This window comes from Podarcis vaucheri (genome assembly GCF_965113315.1).
Source record: "Podarcis vaucheri genome assembly, chromosome: 5".
Taxonomy (NCBI): domain Eukaryota; kingdom Metazoa; phylum Chordata; class Lepidosauria; order Squamata; family Lacertidae; genus Podarcis; species Podarcis vaucheri.
The window spans coordinates 7,621,437-7,641,929 of NC_138763.1; the positions used below are offsets into that span (position 1 = coordinate 7,621,437).

The 20,493-nt window shown below is 45.5% G+C and overlaps 1 protein-coding gene across 2 annotated transcripts in view; it reads right to left on the reverse strand.

Moving 5' to 3' along the window:
• LOC309533170 (cytochrome P450 2J5-like) overlaps positions 1-20,493 on the reverse strand; it is a 41,617-nt gene that overhangs the window by 16,849 nt on the left and 4,275 nt on the right. The window contains exons 2-5 of one of the 2 annotated variants that reach the window (XM_082224376.1): positions 18,509-18,671; positions 6,484-6,633; positions 6,142-6,281; positions 4,953-5,129 (exon numbers count right to left, since the gene is read on the reverse strand). In XM_082224376.1, the coding sequence (XP_082080502.1) occupies positions 4,953-5,129; positions 6,142-6,281; positions 6,484-6,633; positions 18,509-18,671 (630 nt within the window). Of the gene's footprint in view, positions 1-4,952; positions 5,130-6,120; positions 6,282-6,483; positions 6,634-18,508; positions 18,672-20,493 lie in introns of both variants that reach the window. The other variant, XM_082224375.1, reaches the window with a different exon arrangement.

Genomic DNA, 20,493 nt, shown 5'->3' on the forward strand with positions numbered 1-20,493 from the left:
ATTTCATGTAGTTGCCAATAGTGTAACCAACTCTGAAAGTGGTCTTTTATTTCCTCGTAATCTCTTAGTTCCCATTTTCCTTCTTGATGCTTTAGCAAATCAACATACGTAAAGCACTTTCCTTTCTTTCCAAGTGGTTTGAGCAGTAAAGCTTCATGTTGTGAAAGCCACCAAGGGGTCTTCTGTTCTAAAAAAATCTTTATATATCTCCCATACTTTCATTAATGATTTCCTAATTATATAGTTATAGAAACTTTTATGAACCTTCCCTTTCCCATACCATAAGTATGTGTGCTAGCCAAATCTATTGTCATGTCCTTCCAATTCTAATGCTTCTTGCTTTTCCAACTTCATCCACTCCCTAATCCATACCAGGCATGCAGCTTCATAATACAATTTAAGGTCTGGGAGGGCAAAACTGCCTCTGTCTTTTATGTCTGTAAGTATATTATATTTTATCCTTGGCCTTTTGCCCCCCCCCCCAATAAACTTAGAAATTTCTTTCTGCCATTTGTTAAAACATTCATCTTTCACAATTACTGAGACTGATTGGAAGGGGAATAGCATTTTTGGCAGCACATTCATTTTAACCGCCACTATTTTTCCTAACAGTGAGAGATTCATTCTGCTCCATATTTCTAAATTTCTTTTTATCTCAAGCCAATTTTTTTCATAATTGTCTTTGTATAAGTTTATATTTCTTGATGATAGCCATATCCCTAAATATTTAACCTTTTTATGGACATCTATCTCAGTGTTTTGCTCCAACTCCTTTTTTCCTTCTTCCTTCAAGTTTTTAACTGGCAGTTTTGTTTTATTCCTGTTTAATTTAAATCCTGCCACTTCCCCAAATTTCTGAATCTGCTTCCAAACAACTCTTAAGGACCATCTGCTTTCAGAATTCCCTGATAACATCGAGGAACACTGGACCAAGCTAAAAACATTCATTATTGCAGCCTGTGAACAAAGTATCGGATAGCAAACCAAGAAACACGAGGACTGGTTTGATGAGAAAGACAGTGAGATTGAACACATGATTGACAAGAAAAGGAAGGCCTTTCAGATCTGACAAAGAGATAGAAACTGTGCCACTAAGGGGAAAAAAACCTATGCCAACGCTAAGACTGAGGTTCAAAGAAGAACCAGAGAAATAAAAAACACCTGGTGGATTAAAAAAAGCTCAAGAGATCCAGCGCTTAGCTGACACTCATGATGCACAGAATTTCTTTAAAGCCACAAAGACCATGTATGGGCCAATAAATCATGGCATATGCCCCCTATGCTCAGCAGACAGTACCACACTTCTAAAAGATAAAGAAGCTACTGCACTGCACTGGAAAGAACATTACCAACATCTCCTTAACCACAACTCCCCCATAGCTGCTGAGGTCCTCTCACAAATTTTTCAAAAACAAGTTAGAGATGAGCTTGCAGTATCTCCTAATCTGGGAGAGTTGTGTACAGCCATTAACCAAATGAAAAACAACAAAGCCAGTGGACCTGACAGAATACCTGCTGAAGTCTTCAAAGTGGGTGGAATTGAACTAACACAACAACTTCACAAGCTCATCGAAACAATCTGGGAGAGAGAAGAAATCCCAGCAGACTTTAGGGATGCCAAAATTATCAATCTCTTTTAAAAAGGTGACAGAATTGAGGCATTTCTCTATTAGCTACGGCTGGCAAAATTATTGCAAGGATCTTAGCAAACCGTCTCTTAACAATATCCAAGGTGACCCTTCCTGAATCCCAAAATGGTTTTTGGCCTTCTAGGGGGACAGTGGACACGATTTTTACCACTAGACAGCTTCAAGAAAAATGCTGAGAGCAAAACCAACCCTTGTATATGGCATTTATTGACCTAACTAAGGCTTTTGACACTGTAAATCATAATGCCCTGTGGACTGTCCTGAAGATTGGCTGCCCAGATAAATTTGTGAACAACATTTGGCTCCTCCATGATAATATGACAGCCACCATCAAGGATAACTATGGCTCTCAGAGTGAACCATTCACAGTGGGATCAGGTGTTAAACAGGGTTGTGTTATTGCCCCAACACTATTCATTATTTTCATTGCCATGATCCTACACTTTGTTGAAGGGAAACTCCCCACCAGAGTAGATATCATATATTAAACAGATGGAAAGCTGTTTAATGTGAGCAGGCTGAAAGCAAAGATCAACAGTGTAACCAATGATTCTTCAACATCAACTTCATTGGACTGGTCATGTTGTGCGGATGCCTGATGATCGTTTTCCAAAGCAACTACTCTATTCCAAACTAAAAATGGAAAGTGTAATGCTGGTGGTCAACAAAAGAGGTTTAAAGACTGTCTTAAGGCAATTTTTTAAAAATGTAGCATTAACACCAACAATTGGGAAACACTTGCCTGTGAGCACTCCAGTTGGAGAACAGCCTTTACCAAAGGTGTCGTGGGCTTGGAAGATACTCAAACTCAGGACACAAGGGAGAAACCTGCTAAGAGGAAGGCATGCTTGGCAAATCCACACCAGGATCATCTCCCTTCTGGAAACCAATGTCTCCACTGTGGAGGGACGTGTGAATCCAGAATTGGCCTCCGCAGTGACTTACGGACTCACTGTTAAAACCCTGTTTATGGAAGACAATCTTGGCTATGAGTGATCACCAAAGATGAAGAAGAAATCCTGTTGTTGCTGCTGCCTGCCTTGCCTGGGTTGCACAGCAGTGTCCACAAAGTGGCAACAACAGGGGGCTCGTTGAGATCTTGGAAGATTTTGTTGAAATCTTGCCAGAAGCTGTCCCCTTTGCTTCTCCACTAGCAGCTGGCTAGGCAGCACACCCCCAGAGATGCCTCCTGTTGGCATTCCACTGCCCAAGGCAGCTGTCACACCCTGCCTCATGGGTGGACTGGCCCTGTGCTTCATAGCTGGTTATGAAAAGAAACCCACACACAATTTCCTGTATTTACAGCTGTAGCTGCTAGTGCTAGATTTCAGGATCTGTGGGTTGGCGTAAGAAGCCAACACTGGCATGAAGAGAAGGATCCAGTGGAAACACTGGCATCAGATATTTCAAAGGTGTGCTACTGTATTTCACTGCCTAATGGTCACCACCACACAATAGTCAAGCTACTTTTCTCAAGCCTTAAAATCAGTCCCAAAGCATTCAACAGACAATAGTCACAGGGCATTCTCAGTGTGCATGAAATTGCCTTGCCCTGATTTGGACTACCTTTTCCTGTTCACAAGTATTCTGTGCATCCTAATCACACCAAAAACAGTTAGTAACAAGTAATAAGCAATGTTACCATAAGTATGTTTGTTAATAAAAACTGTTTCCTCGCATAAGGGTCATGCCTTAGTTTTTCACCACATAATTGTCACAACTCCCTTTTTTGAAAAGAATAATTGGCATAAAAATATGACAATTATGTGGTGAAATATGGCACTTCCCACTAAACATATTTAACCATTCTTTTTTCACCATAATAAGCATTGTTCAAAGAGGGAAAGATGAAAATATATTTTGTCCTTTCTAGTATATGAAGATGGATGAGACAGGGATTTGAAGTCATAGTTAACTTAAGAATATTTTGTTTTGGATTTTCTGTTTTCTCAGTCCACATTTGAATGTCAGATAAACATCAATCCAAAAAATGCTCCAAAACAAGACCCCATAATACACTTAAGTTTCCACTCCTTTACACTCACATTTCCTAGACATTTCTATAGATGCTTATGGATGGATGAGCAACTAAATTGACTATGAGAAATATTTGGAGGAAACTCAATGCGATTTTCAACTGAGATTCGGGGGAAAAGACACAGTGGTACCTTGGTTTTCGAACAGCTTAGTTCCCGAACAACTTGGAACTTAAATGCTGCAAACCTGGAAGTCAATGTTTCGGTTTGCGAACTTTGCTTTGGAATCTGAATGTGCTCCTGAGCTTCCATTTTCACTGTTGCGCTGCTAATTTGTGCCCCCCCCCCCATTGTAATCAAAGCCTTCCATTTCCGATTGAAGTGTCATGAGGTGATATTTGGAGCTTATATTTGGTGCTTTTGTTTTTGCTATTTTTTGCGTTTTTGTTTGTGTGGCTTTTTCCTTTTTGTGACTGTAGCTTGTTCTTCATTTTATGATTGATTGATTGATTGATTGATTGTGTGACTAAGGAAATGGATAAAAACCCACCATCCAAACAGTGACTATCATCAGTGCAGGTAAGAAAGAATTTTAATTTTAATTTTCATCATCCACAATACTGTTTTAATTATTTTATAGTACATTACAGTGATTACTGCTTTCATTTTATTAATCAATGGCCTCATTAGATAGTAAAACTCACATTAAATTGCTGTTTTAGAGGTTGTTTATAAAAGTCTGGAATGGATTAATTCGTTTTCCATTACTTTCTATGGGAAAGCATGCCTCAGTTTTGGAACACTTTGATTTTGGAACAGACTTCTGGAACGGATTAAGTTTGAGAACCAAGGTACCACTGTACTGGTTTCCAGGCAAGGGATTAGCATTCACATATAACAGGGAATATAATGATTCCTTGAATGAGCTGCCTACAGTTTTGAAGCAGATACTCATTCGCATCCACATTTGTACATGAAAATATCTATCCTTTCCTAGCTATTTTAGTAGATGCCTATGGAAGGATGTCAACTCACTTTAGCAATTAAAATGACTATGAGAGAATTGGGGGTGGGGCAGAGAGAGGTATTGGTGTCCTGGCAAGAGATTAGTATTCACTTATATTTATTTTTTATTAAAGATTGCAACATAACAATTAATCAAAAACGTATCATCCTCATTCCCCCCTATTTTCCCCTCCCCAAAAAGAAAACCAGCCCTCCCACCCCCACCCCCCAGACTTCCCTCAGCTCCTCTCCCTGTTCACTCATAACATGGAATATAATGATTCCTTGGATGAGCCGCATTCACTTTCAAGCAAATACTTACTTTCTCCATCTGAAGTAGATAGAAATCAATGAGATCCTGTGGCTCATGCACAGACTGATTCTCCTTATGCTTCTTTATCTCCTCCTTTGCAAATGAACGCACCATCTCTGTGCAGGAGAAAGCCTTCTTGTGGGGCCCTGGGAGATGTTTCATGAGCCAAGGTAGCATTTCATAAAGCTAAAGGAAGAATAGCAGAAATGCTGCCATTACCATGAGGAAGCTTGTTCAAACCATTTGTGCGTTGGAATTGCACTTAAAAAACATGATCTGCATTATTCTTCAGGGCTAGCATATTAGTTTGAGTCTCACTAAGAAGAAGGAAGGTGTCTATAGCTTCTCTGGAATCCCACAATGATTGGATTCTGTGAATTATCCCTAGCTGAAAATGTGAAAGAAAACTATGGCTCAAAATATTTTTCCAGTTCCCCGGCATAATTTCAAAACTGGGCACAATCACAGGACCTCTCCTGGAACAAGTTAGTGCCCTTTTGTGGTAGGTGGGGGTGGGTGGAGAATAGGGGTGGGGGGAAATTCAAGTAAGTTTCATGAGTACTTTTTTTTTTTTTTTACAGATTAGGAATGGAGGTAGAAATGTGGAGAACTGAACTTAAATTTGAGGAAAGGGTTTAGTTGATCATCCAGAAGGGGGCTGCATTCCTCAGCAATAGCGATAGTGCTTGAGTTGCTGGTCTCTCTTTCATTAAAAAAAATTCCAGCCAAGTGGTGGCTGCAGGGGCCTCACCATGGATGCCATCATGATTGCCACTGCTAGGTGGGTATAGAGTAGACACATTTAGTTTTCTATGATGGCAACAAAACGATGTAATTCCCTTCTTGAGAAGATTATTTTGTTCACCTCTCTTCCCCTTGGTGGGCCCTAGATGACCTGTTCTCAAGGTCATTGTTCCATTTTTGTCCCATCTTCCCTCTAAAGAGTGTCTTGTGGTGGACAAAGTCTTCTTTTGTTGCTGTTTTATGGGGGGGTTGTGCATGTTTTTTATCTCAATGATAATCATGAGCAATGGATCGGGCTGTGAGATAATAAGTGGCCCTTATCTCAGATCAATTTAAACCTGATCTCACTTCTCCAACCCTCTATCAGAATACTGATTTGTGGTATTAAGGCCCTTGGGAGACCTGTTTGGCAGGAATGGGAATGACTACTCACAGCATAACCAAAGCTACATGCAAATTGTAGGGAAAAATCTATGGCTTCTATCAGCTTCTGGAGCCTTTCATCTTCAAGAGCAAACCGGTGCCCAAAAGCCACAGCACTTATCATGTTGGAGACTGAAGTAGCGATGGGCAAGGAGGGGTCAAGTGGTTGTCCTGCAAAATAAAAATATACTAATGTTAGCTCAGCTGGTCCAGTTCATACTGAGAGTGGGAGTTCATGGTGGCCAAGAGAAACTGCTGGGATCTCCATTAGGAACCAAGAAAAACATATCACATTCCTTTCTAAAATGGACAGAGGTAGGACACAAATATATCTCCATATGCCAGCTCAGCACCATCACTTAGCATCACATACCCTTTGAACGTGCAAAACCCTCCACGAGCTGATGGGCCTCCTCTGCTACTTGGTGCTCCATGCCTTTCTTTTCCCGCCACAGCTTCCGCAGAGTAACTACAACAAAGCGTCTCTGTTGCCTCCAGGTGTGACCATTTGATAATGTAATACCTTTGGAAAATCAGTGAGAAATAACAACAATCATATCTCAGGTTAAAGTCGCTTCGGGTTAAATCTTTTCAGGTTGCCTCCCACGGTGACCCAGAAGTAATGGAACAGGTTACTTCAGGATTTTGCCGCTCACACATGTGCAGACGCTCAGAATGACATCACATGCACCCGCACTTTACAGTATCAGCAAAAAGTGAGATTTCTCGACAGCTCTACCGTTTTGATTTTTGAAGAGAAAACTGGTATCTGATACAGTGTGATGTCAACAAGTTTAGATCTTTCCATGGAAGGCTGTCACGATCAAAATTCACTTCTCATTGGGAGACAAATGGATGGCAGGTGCTGTAGAAGGATAAAGGACTTAACTTGCTTCTGGCCACCCTGACCTGGGGGGTCAGTTTCTCAGCCAGAGCAACAGACCACACCAGAGCATATCATGAGTCTACTGAAAGCCCTGCTGTACAGTGTCAACATTTAGCTTTTTGTAAGCAACCATTGGTGTGTGTGTTTCTTTGTGGCTGATTAGCTGCTCTCCCTGTGCAAAGGTCAGAGGGGGCCTAGCAGTGCACACAGTTAGATCCATCTTTTAGATTTAGGGGGGCTAGTCTCAAACATTTGTTGGGGGAGACCTAGGTTTTTATTGTGGGGGGAGTTATTTGTCCTGTCTTCACGCTTTTTATGATGGAGGACCGCTGTAGACACCCCCAACGACACGTTCTCAAGATGGAGGGGGAGGGAACAGCTGCAGTCGCCTGCGGTTCCTGCGCAATGCTTGACATCTTGCCAAAGGTTGCAGGCAGCTTTACCTGCAGCAATTGCATGTTGATTGCCCTCTTCAAAGACAAAGTCCAGCAACTGGAGGAATGTGTAGCTACGCTCCAAAGAATTAGAGAGCTGGAGCTCTTCTTGGAAGCAACAGAGCACACCGTCTCCACCAAGGAGGTGACAGGGGACTCCCCTGAGAAGGAGGCTAGGTCACCAACACAGGAGCCAGATATATGGAGAAACGTGACTCAGAGAAGTAGGAGGCCCAGGGTTCGCTCTGATTGTTTAGAAATACACAATCACTTTGAGGTCCTCTCCCCTAGCATGGAAGACGAAGAGCAGACTCCATTTGAGGATCTCTCCCTCATTACAGTCGATCAGGTATATGAAGACAAGCAGCAAAGTCAGTCCTCAAGGAATGTGCAGGCGACCTTGGAACGGACAGCTCACGGAAGGACCCCAACCAAACCTAAGAGGAGGCGTGTAGTGGTGATAGGGGATTCCCTACTGAGGGGAACAGAAGCAGTGATCTGTGGGCCTGACAAGATGTCTCAGGAAGTGTGCTGTCTCCCCGGGGCTAAGATTCAAGATGTAACTGAACGACTGCAAGGAATAATAAAACCCACTGACAAATACCCCTTCCTCTTGGTTCATGTGGGAACCAATGACACTGCAAGAAATAGCCTCCAGAAGATCAAAAGAGACTACGAGGCTCTGGGCAGGAAATTGAAGCAATTAAATGCACAAATTGTCATCTCATCTGTCCTCCCAGTTGAACGACGTGGCCCAGGGAGAGAGGGAAAAATAGTGGAAGTGAACAGTTGGCTTCGCAAATGGTGTAAACAGGAACGGTTTGGATTCTTAGATCACAGACTGCAGTTTCTTGAAGATGGACTTCTGGCAAGCGATGGGCTGCACCTCACAACGGTTGGGAGAAAAGTTTTTGCCAAAAATCTCAGAAACCTCATCAGGAGGGCTTTAAACTGACTAATGTGGGGGAGGGAGACAGTGCTCCTGAAGGTAGGAGTCTATCAATTGATGAAGATGATCATCCAAATGTCATAGACCAAATGGAGCAAACAGCACGCAGACCTAGTGGTGGGAGGAAAAAATCCTTAAATAAGAGACATGGGGGAATGATTAATGAACTTCAATGTCTGTACACTAATGCGCAAAGCATGGGAAATAAACAAGATGAGCTTGAGCTCTTGGTACAGCAAACTAAATATGACATAATAGGCATCACTGAAACCTGGTGGGATAAGTCCCACGATTGTAATGTAATAATGGGGGGATACAATCTATTTCAGTGAAACAGACCAGAAAAGAAAGGAGGAGGAGTGGCGTTATATGTCAGGGATGTGTATACCTGTGAAGAGATCCAAGATTTAGAACCTCAAAGCCAAAGTGAGAGCATTTGGGTCAAAATTAAGGGAGAGAAGAATAACAGTGACCTCATTGTGGGAGTTTACTATAGATCCCCAAGCCAAACAGAGGACATAGATGATGACTTCCTGGAACAGATGGCCAAGCATGCAAAAAGAAGGGAGATAGTAGTAATGGGGGACTTCAATTACCCGGATATTTGTTGGATGTCAAACTCAGCCAAGAGCATAAGGTCAAACAGATTCCTCACTGGCCTTGCAGACAACTTCATTGTCCAGAAAGTGGGAGAAGCAACAAGAGGAACAGCCATTTTAGATCTGGTCCTAACCAATGTTGATGACCTGGTTAGTGGGGTAGAAGTGGAAGGATCATTAGGCGTGAGTGATCATGCTCTTCTGAAGTTTACTATACAGCGGAAAGGAGCAGCCAAGCATACTAGGACTCAACTTCTTGACTTTAAGAAAGCCGACTTCATAAAACTTAGGGAAGTGCTGGGTGAGATCCCATAGACAGTAATACTAAAAGGAAAGGGAGTTCATGATGGCTGGGAGTTTGTTAAGAGGGAGATAGTAAAAGCACAACTTCAGGCAATGCCAATGAGACGGAAACATGGAAGGTGCCTAAAGAAGCCAGGGTGGCTATCTAAAGAAGTTTTAACTGAGTTAAGATTAAAAAATGATGTGTACAAAAAATAGAAAAGGGGGGAAATCACCAAAGAGGAATTCAAACAAATAGCTAGCACGTGTAGACACAAAGTCAGAAAAGCTAAAGCACAGAATGAACTCAGGCTTGCTAGAGAGGTTAAAAGCAAAAAAGGCTTTTATGGGTATTTTCGTAGCAAAAGGAAGAACAAAGAAACAGTGGGGTCATTCAGAGGAGAAGATGGTGAAATGCAAACAGGGGACACAGAAAGGGTGAACTCCTCAATGCCTTCTTTGCCTCAGTCTTCTCCAATAAAGAAAACAATGCCCAACCTGAAGAATTTGAAGCAAATGATTCAGCAAAGGAAACACAGCCCAGAATAACTAAGGAGATACAGTGGTACCCCGCAAGACGAATGCCTCGCAAGACGGAAAACCCGCAAGACGAAAGGGTTTTCTGTTTTGGAGGCGCTTCGCAAGACAAATTTCCCTATGGGCTTGCATCGCAAGACGAAAGCCCATAGGGAAATGCTGGCGGTCGGGAGCAAAGACTTTCGCCCACAGCCGGCCTTCAGAAGAGGACCTCTTCTGAAGGCCGGCGGGGGGCAAAAGTCTTTGCTCCCCCCCCGCCTGCCTTCCCCCCCGCCTGCCCCGGGCGATCTTAAAATGCTGGCGGGCGGGAGCGAAGCGTTCGCTGCCGACCCCCAGCATTTTAAAATCTCCAAGGGACAGCAGAGAAGTCTCTGTCCCGGGGAGGTCTTAAAATGCTGGGGGTTGGGAGCGAAGCGCTGCCGACCCCCAGCATTTTAAAATCTCCCCGTGTCCCGGGAAGTTTTTAAAATGCTGGGGGTCAGGAGCGAAGCGCTGCCGACCCCCAGCATTTTAAAATCTCCCCGTGTCCCGGGGAGGTCTTAAAATGCTGGGGGTCGGGAGCGAAGCGCTGCCGACCCCCAGCATTTTAAAATCTCCCCGTGTCCTGGGAAGGTTTTAAAATGCTGGGGGTCGGAAGCGAAGCGCTGCCGACCCCCAGCATTTTAAAATCTCCCCGTGTCCCGGGAAGATTTTAAAATGCTGGGGGTCGGCAGCACTTCGCTCCCGACCCCCAGCATTTTAAAATCTCCCCGGGACAGGGGGAGATTTTAAAATGCTGGGGGTCGGCCCCCCAGCATTTTAAAATCTCCCCGTGTCCTGGGAAGGTTTTAAAATGCTGGGGGTCGGCAGCGCTTCGCTCCCGACCCCCAGCATTTTAAAACGCTGTTCCGAAGGGGGGGGGGCGGGAACACCTGCCCCAGCCGCCCCACTTCGGAACGCTGTTCCGAAGCGGGGAGGGGGGGCGGGGACACCTGCCCCAGCCGCCCCACTTCGGAACGCTGCTCCGAAGCGGGGCGGGGGGCGGGAACACCTTCTGAAGGCGGGCAGGGGGCGAAAGTCTTTGTCCCCCCTGCCTGCCTTCCCAGGGGCTTTTAAATCGCCCCGGACAGCGGAGAAGTCCTCCGCTGTCCGGGGCGATTTTAAAATGCCGCCCGCCAGCATTTTAAGATCGCCCCGGACAGCGGAGAAGTCCTCCGCTGTCCCAGGGTTTTTTAAAATGCTGGGGGTGGGAAGAAAAGCCCTTGTCCCCCCCCCCAGCCTTCAGAAGAGGTCCGGGGACAGTCTGTCCCCGGACCTGGTCTGAAGGCGGTTTCCCTAGGAACGCATTAATTGATTTTCAATGCATTCCTATGGGAAACCGTGCATCGCAAGACGAAAAAACCGCAAGACGAAGAGACTTGCGGAACGAATTAATTTCGTCTTGCGAGGCACCACTGTAGTACAAGAATACTTGGCCAGTTTAGATGTATTCAAGTCTCCAGGGCCAGATGAACTGCATGCAAGAGTATTAAAAGAACTGGCAGGTGTGCTCTCAGAACCACTGGCAGTCATCTTTGAGAATTCCTGGAGAACAGGCGAAGTCCTGGCAGACTGGAGGAGGGCAAATGTTGTCCCTATTTTCAAAAAGGGGAAAAGAGAGGACCCAAATAATTACCGCCCAGTCAGTCTGACATCAATACCAGGGAAGATTCTGGAACAGATCATTAAGCAAACAGTCTGTGAGCACCTAGAAAGGAATGCTGTGATCACCAATAGTCAGCATGGATTTCTCAAAAATAAGTCATGTCAGACTAACCTGATCTCGTTTTTTGACAGAATTACAAGCCTGGTAGATGAAGGGAACGCAGTGGATGTAGCCTACCTTGATTTCAGCAAGGCATTTGACAAGGTGCCCCATGATATTCTTGTAAAGAAGCTGGTAAAATGCGGTCTTGACTATGCTACCACTCAGTGGATTTGTAACTGGCTGACTGACTGAACCCAAAGGGTGCTCATCAATGGTTCCTCTTCATCCTGGAGAAGAGTGACTAGTGGGGTGCCACAGGGTTCTGTCTTGGGCCCGGTCTTATTCAACATCTTTATCAACGACTTGGATGATGGACTCAAGGGCATCCTGATCAAATTTGCAGATGACACCAAACTGGGAGTGGGGACCACAAACTTGACATGAGTCAACAGTGTGACGCGGCAGCTAAAAATGCCAATGCAATTCTGGGCTGCATCAATAGGAGTATAGCATCTAGATCAAGGGAAGTAATAGTGCCACTGTATTCTGCTCTGTTCAGACCTCACCTGGAGTACTGTGTCCAGTTCTGGGCACCACAGTTCAAGAAGGACACTGACAAACTGGAACGTGTCCAGAGGAGGGCAACCAAAATGGTCAAAGGCCTGGAAACGATGCCTTATGAGGAACGGCTAAGGGAGCTGTGGCATGTTTAGCATGGAGAAGAGGAGGTTAAGGGGTGATATGATAGCCATGTTCAAATATATAAAAGGATGTCACATAGAGGAGGGAGAAAGGTTGTTTTCTGCTGCTCCAGAGAAGCGGACACGGAGCAATGGATCCAAACTACAAGAAAGAAGATTCCACCTAAACATTAGGAAGAGCTTCCTGACAGTAAGAGCTGTTCGACAGTGGAATTTGCTGCCAAGGAGTGTGGTGGAGTCTCCTTCTTTGGAGGTCTTTAAGCAGAGGCTTGACAACCATATGTCAGGAGTGCTCTGATGGTGTTTCCTGCTTGGCAGGGGGTTGGACTCGATGGCCCTTGTGGTCTCTTCCAACTCTATGATTCTATGATTCTATTCTATGAATCTATGATTTATCTGCAAAATAGATGCTTTGATTCACCTATTATTCCTAGCAAAGCTAAGAAGGGAGTTGGGTTTATCTATGTAAACATTGGTGACTTGCAGGTATCATCTTGGTTTTCTCATAATGTTAAATACTAACAGTAAATTCAAATCACAAACCCAATTCAGTTAAGGGACTTTCATGAAGAAAGATGGCTGATTAATGTCTACTGCCGACACTCCACCGACAGAGATGATTATGTGGTGATTAATGATATCCAGGATATAAATCTACCAATTGAACTTTCACTTGGAAAGCAAGCTATACGCTGGCACAAGAAGAGGCAATTATTAACAGGCGGAAAACAAAACAAAAAGCATGTTTTTATTATTTGCAACTAAGAAATATTCTAAACACCTAAGGTTGTTCCGATGGCTAAGAATTCTCATTTTATATTACTTTTAACTTCTCCGCCCCTTTGGTGTAAATGCCAACTGCAAAGTGAAATTTACCTCTCTGATTGTGGGAACAGATATGCTCCTCTATTAAGGAGACAGATGCAGGTTTTCAAGGCAGACTGTTAAGGTGGAGAGTGAGTTGTTAATAAGACCTCAGTATGGTATAAAACTGGGTGTAAAATAATAAATATACAACAAGAAATTAACTATGGATTATTTTTTAATATTGTATATGACTACAGTGCAGAGATTCCTGTTTAAAAAGAAATGAAGGATTTGTTTTTTTAAAAAAAAAACATGGAGGAATGGTTGGAATTTTTTGGGAGATAAAGTCACCATACTGGAATGGAGGAAGACTATTGGGTACACACTTGAAGGTGATATCTGGCTGGTGAAAGACCCTGTGTGAGAGGCAGAGAAGGAAAGATTTCCCAGGGTGGGAGACTGGGGGAAGAAAGGGAAGCACCCAGGTGAGAGCTGGGAGGGTCCACTCCCTTCTGTGTGAGACAAGATTAATAATAATAATAATAATAATAATTATTATTATTATTATTATTATTATTATTATTTATATCCCGCCCTCCACAGCCAAAGCCGGGCTCAGGGTGGCTAACAACAATAAAACAGTACAACAGTACAGCACAAACAACACTCTAAAATCATTCATTATAAGATTAATTCAAAGCAAACCACTGGCAACCATTGGGCCAGAACTCCACGAAGATTGCCGAAGGAGGGAGTCAGGCTGTGCCCTGGCCAAAGGCCTGCTGGAACAGCTCTGTCTTGCAGGCCCTGCGGAAAGATGTCAAGTCCCGCAGGGCCCTAGTCTCTTGTGACAGAGCGTTCCACCAGATCGGAGCCACAGCCGAAAAAGCCCTGGCTCTAGTTGAGGCCAGCCTAACCTGGCCTGGGAACTTCAAGATGTTTTTATTTGAAGACCGTAAGTTTCTATGTGGGACATACCAGGAAAGGCAGTCCCGTAGGTACGAGGGTCCTAGGCCATATAGGGCTTTAAAGGTTAACACAAGCACCTTAAACCTAATCCTGTACTCCACCGGGAGCCAGTGCAGCTGGTATAGCACCAGGTGAATGTGATCTCTCAGCGAGGACCCCGTAAGGAGTCTCGCTGCAGCATTCTGCACCCGCTGGAGTTTCTGGGTCAGTCTCAAGGGCAGCCCCACGTAGAGCGAGTTACAATAATCCAGTCTGGAGGTGACCGTCATGTGGATCACAGTGGCTAGGTCAGGGCTAAAGAGGTAAGGAGCCAACTGCTTAGCTTGGCGGAGATGGGAAAATGCCACCTTTGTTATAGCTGCAATCTGCTCCTCCATGGAAAGGGAGGTGTCAAAGATTACACCCAAACTCTTAACCTACGGTGCTGGCACTAATTGCACCCCCGCAAGAGATGGGAGTTGCCCCCCAATCCCATATCGTTCTGTCCCAGCCACAGGATCTCTGTCTTCGAAGGATTTAGCTTCAACTGGCTTACACGTAACCATCCAGCCACAGCTTCCAAACATCTAGTCAGTGTGTCTGGGGTCGAGTCAGGATGGCCATCCATCAACAGATAAAGTTGGGTGTCATCGGCATACTGATGGCAACCCAGCCCAAAACTCTGGACAAGCTGGGCGAGGGGGCACATAAAGATGTTGAAAAGCATCGGGGAGAGTATCACACCCTGAGGTACTCCACACACCAAGGAGTGGTGCAATGACAATTCCCCCCCAAGCACCACCCTCTGTCCCCGACCAGAGAAAAATGAGCGCAGCCATTGAAGGACTGTGCCCTGGATCCCCACGTCGGCAAGGCAGTGGTCCAGAAGTTTGTGATCGACCATGTCGAAAGCTGCTGACAGATCTAGAAGAATCAGCAACCCTGACACACCTCGATCCAGCTATCTACGAAGATCATCTGTTAAGGCAACCAGAGCCGTCTCGGTCCCATGACCAGTGCGGAAGCCGGACTGGAATGGATCCAGAGCCGATGTTTCATCCAGAAACCCACCAAGCTGTTCAGCAACCGCTCTCTCAATCACCTTACCCAGGAACGGAAGATTCAAAATTGGGCAGTAATTGGTTAGATATAAGGGATCTAATGATGTTTTCTTTAAGAGCGGGTGCACCACTGCCTCCTTCAGTTCCCCTGGGAATGTCCTAGTGCCAAGGGACAAATTGATGATCTCCCCTAGGAGGGCCTGCACCTCATCTGGACACGCTCTAATCAGCCAAGACGGGCACGGGTCGAGAGGACAGGTGGTGGGCTTTCCAGCTCGGAGGAGTCTGTCCACATTGGCTGGGGATATCCAGTCGAAGTGGTCCAATACTGGACCCGAGGACAGTCAAGGGGCCTCCAGTTCCTTTATTGTATCCAAATAGGCAGGGAGGCATGGCGGAGCAACAAGACCTTGCAAATGCCTTGCAAAAAGCTCGCAAATGCCTCACAGCTGTGTGTCAAATTGTTAATTAAATTTTGCTGTCCCTCAAGGGACGTTAAAGACCTTATTATACTAAATAATTGCGCCAGGCGAGAGCTAGCGGAAGCAATGGAGGCCGAGAAGTAAGACTTCTTAGCAGCCTTCACCGCCATCTCGTAGGCTTTCATAAAAGCCCTATAAGATGTTCTTGAGGCTCCGTCACGGGCACCCCGCCATACTCACTCTATCCGTCTGAGGTCCCGCTTCATTTTCCGGAGCTCCTCGGTAAACCAGGGAGCCCGGTTTCTACAGGGTCGCAGAGGGCACTTAGATGCGATCTCATCGATGGCTGGCAGGAGCTGGATATTCCAGCCCTCAACAAGCTCAGTTAATGAGTCGCCAGGGGAAGCAAGGCCCCCCAAGGCTTGGCGGAATCTATCAGGGTCCATCAGCCTCTGCAGGCGAGCCCAAATCGGCTCGCCACCTAAGCAGGGTGGGGGTGGAAAGTCAATCCTGGCTTTCAGAGCATAGTGATCAGACCATGGCACCTTCATTGAAGGAGACATGATCACATCTATACCTACGCCCAAGATCAAATCCAGCGTGTGGCCTGCTTGATGTGTGGGGCCCGAAACAAACTGGGAGAGCCCTAGTGTCGCCATGGAAGACACCAGGTCCAGAGCCTGTGAGGAGGGAGTGGTATCAGCATGGATGCTGAAGTCCCTCAATACCAATAGGTTAGGGAACCCCAATGTCCAGCCAGCCACCGCCTCCAATAGGCCTGACAGGGTGGCTGCTGGTGCGCTAGGTGGCCGGTACACCAGACAGACAGCCAAGATCTCCTCGGAGCCTCACACTAGGCCAACACATTCAATGCCGGGGATCAATGGTGATGGTAGAGCCCTGAAAGGACAATTTTCCCGGATTAATAATGCCACCCCTCCCCCCCCCCGGCCCACAGTCTGCGACTGGTGGAGGAAGGAGAAACCCGGGGGCGCCATCTCTCATAAGGTAATTGTTTCCCCTTTGTGCACCCATGTCTCCGTCATACAAGCCAGGTCGACCCCCTGCGAAGTAAAGAAATCTCGCAGGGTGGCGGTTTTGTTGCCTATAGACCTGGCATTGCACAGCACCAGTGACGGAAGTGAGTAATCCTTACTAACCCTACCCTCGTCCCTCGGGATGAGGCGCAGATTGGAAGGGGTACGAGCATATCCATATCTCGATCCCCTTCGCCTATAAGATCTACCTTTGAGACAGGGCTTGGCATTTCTTTCTCTCTTTTACTTTTTTGTTTGTTTGTTTAGTTAGTGTTGCTGAAAAGTTTCAATAAAAAAGTAAAGAAAACCAAACAAACCCAATTCAGCCAATTTTTCGACACTGTTTTTAAGGATATAATGTGTGGTGTCAACCAGTTACTACTTCTACTGGTCCAGCTAGACCGGTTTGGGATTTTTACTGAGGGTGAATTCTGCACCATATTCTTGACAAGATGTAATGCATCAATGGTGGATATATTCTGCTTTGTTAATTCTTCTGCAACGGTGCCTGAACACTACTGCATTATTTCCGTCTGCGGAAACTATCTACATTGCAACGAAAGTGGGACAAAAATAAGTTTGTGCATTTGTAGTTTTCAGCAGAAAGTTAAAGGATGTGACAGAATGGAAATGAAACTGTATGATCACCTCAAAATCTTTGCAGGCATAAATAGTATTGACAATGGAGTTGGATATAACCACCTTGAAAGTATTATGAGCACAAATCATTATGAATGTGCAATTAAAAAACGTTTTCTTGTGGAGCCCTTAGCACCAGTAATAAACTGTGGAGTTAGTGATGGGAATTATTGGGCAGGCCAGCCCCACAGTAATTCACATTGTGTCTTTCAGAGTGAATGTCCCTGTTCTTTGGAACTGCATTCAGAATATGACTCTCTATTTTCCAAAAAAAAGGAAGACATTTTCCCCCTAACAAGCTTTCCCAGTCGTGTACAAAGGTCACTTCAATAGGTGTATACCTTGTATTGTTTTAACCCATATTTAGTTGTTGTTGATTTTTGTACTGTTTTAAAATCTTTTATAATAAATAATAATAATAATTTTTTATATATATCCCACCCTTCCCAGTTCAGAAAACTGGGCTCAGGGTGGCTAACAACAAATTTAAAACACTTAATTGATGCAGCCAAAACCAGCATAAAATACAGTATAAAACGTGAATAACAATAAATTCAGAATTCAAAAATCAATTTAGGGGGGAAATCCAGCCAATAAACATTAGATGATCACCAGGGCTAGCTGGCTAAATTAGTCCTATTTGGGCCAGAGAGGAGACCAGGGGAGAATTAGCTGTGGGATCCCAGAGCGGGTAATCTTCATAAAAAGGGGAGGGGAGGGGAGTAGGGCGAATAAAAGATCAGGCTAAGTTCAAATTGAAAGCCAGGCAGAATAGCTCTGTCTTACAGGCCCTGCGGAAGGAAGTTAAATCCTGCAGGGCCCTGGTCTCATGGGACAGAGCATTCCACCAGGTCAGAGCCATCACTGAGAAGGCCCTGGTCCTGGTGGAGGATAATCTGACTTACTTAGGGCCCAGGACCTCTAAACTATGATTATTCATAGTTTAAACTGCTTTTATATCTCTGTAAGTTGCCTTGAGGCATACATGCAAGAAGCAATTCATAATTTATAATGATGATAGTAACTATGTGATTGCAAAGTTCACATGTTATATTTGCCACATGAGTCCATGCCCAAAACATGTTGGAAGAGCTTGTTGAGAGAAGCAGTGTGTTGTGTTTCTTAAAGATGTCATAATCAATCAAAGCTTCACATGTACTGAAGCCAGGTTTTCATGCACTCAAATGAACGTGTCATTTGATAGTATGAGGACTAGCCACTCTGAATGACCTAGGTGTTGGCTCCTAGGTAATGCATTTCCCGTTGTGTGCAGCAGTAATAGAGAACCTTTGTTCTGTTTTTCTGGACAGCCCTTTAAAAGTTTCATCTGGGGAAAATACCAGTAGAAATTCTTATTCTTCACTACTTACCCTTTCCTTTTATCAGAGTCCTAAGGAAAGGAGTCTCTGGTCGCTCATCTAATTCCTCAGAGTGGTCAATGAGCGCTTCTTTAACTGCTTGGAATCCAGACAGTACTACAATGGGTAGATGTCCTAACCATATGGTGTAAATATTTCCATGTTGCTTTCCCAGCTACCATTTGGGTCAAAAGAGAAGAGAGGAATGATGTGTTCAAAAAATGCAGTTGGATATTTCAACTTAATACGAGAACGTCATCCTCCCTCACCTCTGCAGTTTCTCACTATGTGCAGTCATCTTTCTATCATCATTCCCCCTCCTCCTCCTCCTCCTCCTCCTTCCCCCTCCTCTCCCCTACCCTCCCCTCCCCTCCTTCCTCCCTCCCTCCCTCCCTCCCCTAATTCCAACCCATTTGTTTTACTCCCTCCTAGCCATGTTGCCTCTGCCTAGGATCAGAGCAGCAGAGACACTTCATAGTAACCATCCCTCCTGTGACAGACAAGAAGATGCACAAGTCATTGCCAGAAAATGATCTTGCCACAATCTTTGTGTGTGCAGGGATGTGGAACCTGTAGCCCACCAGATGCTTTTGAACTAGAACTCCCACCATCCCTGACTATTGGCCATGGTGGTTGGGGCAGATGGGCATTGTAGTCCAAAACATCTGGAGGGTACCAGGTTAGCATAGGCTGGGCTAGAGTCCTGGGTCAGGTTTCAGACCCATGGTGGGTCACAGCAGGAGCATCACCACCATGCAAATCTATGGCAAGGAATTCAGATGATACCTGTCTGGTCAAGTTGCATGGAATCAATTTCAATCCGTTACCCCCGAGGATGTGGACAGGCTGCTTGGACGCGTGAAACCAACCACCTGTCTCCTTGATCCTTGCCCATCCTGGCTAATAAAAGCAAGCCGGGAAGGGCTGGGCGATGGGCTTCGGGGGGTGGTGAATGCTTCGCTCCGTGAGGGAACATTCCCAGATCCGCTGAAAGAGGCGGTCATTAAACCGCTTCTTTAAAAACCATCTTTAGACCCGGCCAGTATGGCCAACTATCGCCCAGTCTCAAATCTTCCATTCTTGGGCAAGGTGATTGAGCGCGTGGTTGCTGAACAACTCCAGGCACGCCTGGAGGATGCGGACCACTTGGATCCCTTCCAATCAGGGTTCAGGCCTCATCATGGGACTGAAACTGCCTTGGTCGCACTGGTTGATGATCTCCGGCGAGCTAGGGACAAAGGTGAGAGTTGTTTCCTAGTTCTGCTGGATCTCTCAGCGGCCTTTGATACAATCGACCATAACATCCTTCTGGACCGTCTAGAGGGGTTGGGAGCAGGGGGCACTGTTATACAGTGGTTTCGCTCCTTCCTCCTGGGCCATGTTCAGAAAGTGGTGGGGGGGGATGAGTGTTCAGACCCTTGGGCCCTCACTTGTGGGGTGCCTCAGGGTTCCGTCCTCTCCCCCATGCTTTTTAACATCTATATGAAGCCGCTGGGAGAGATCATCAGGGGGTTTGGACTGGGTGTCCATCAATATGCAGATGATACCCAGCTCTACCTCTTTTTCAAATCAGAACCAGTGAAGGCGGTGAAGGTCCTGTGTGAGTGCCTGGAGGCGGTTGGAGGATGGATGGCGGCTAATGGATTGAAGTTGAATCCTGACAAGACAGAAGTACTGTTCTTGGGGGACAGGGAGCGGGTTGGTGTGGGGGACTCCCTGGTCCTGAATAGGGTAACTGTGCCCCTGGAGGACCAGGTGCGTAGCCTGGGAGTCATTTTGGACTCACAGCTGTCCATGGAGGTGCAGGTCAATTCTGTATCCAGGGCAGCTGTCTACCAACTCCACCTGGTACGCAGGCTGAGACCCTACCTGCCCGCGGACTGTCTGGCCAGAGTGGTGCATGCTCTAGTTATCTCCCGCTTGGACTACTGCAATGCGCTCTACGTGGGGCTACCTTTGAAGGTGACTCGGAAACTATAGCTAATCCAGAATGCGGC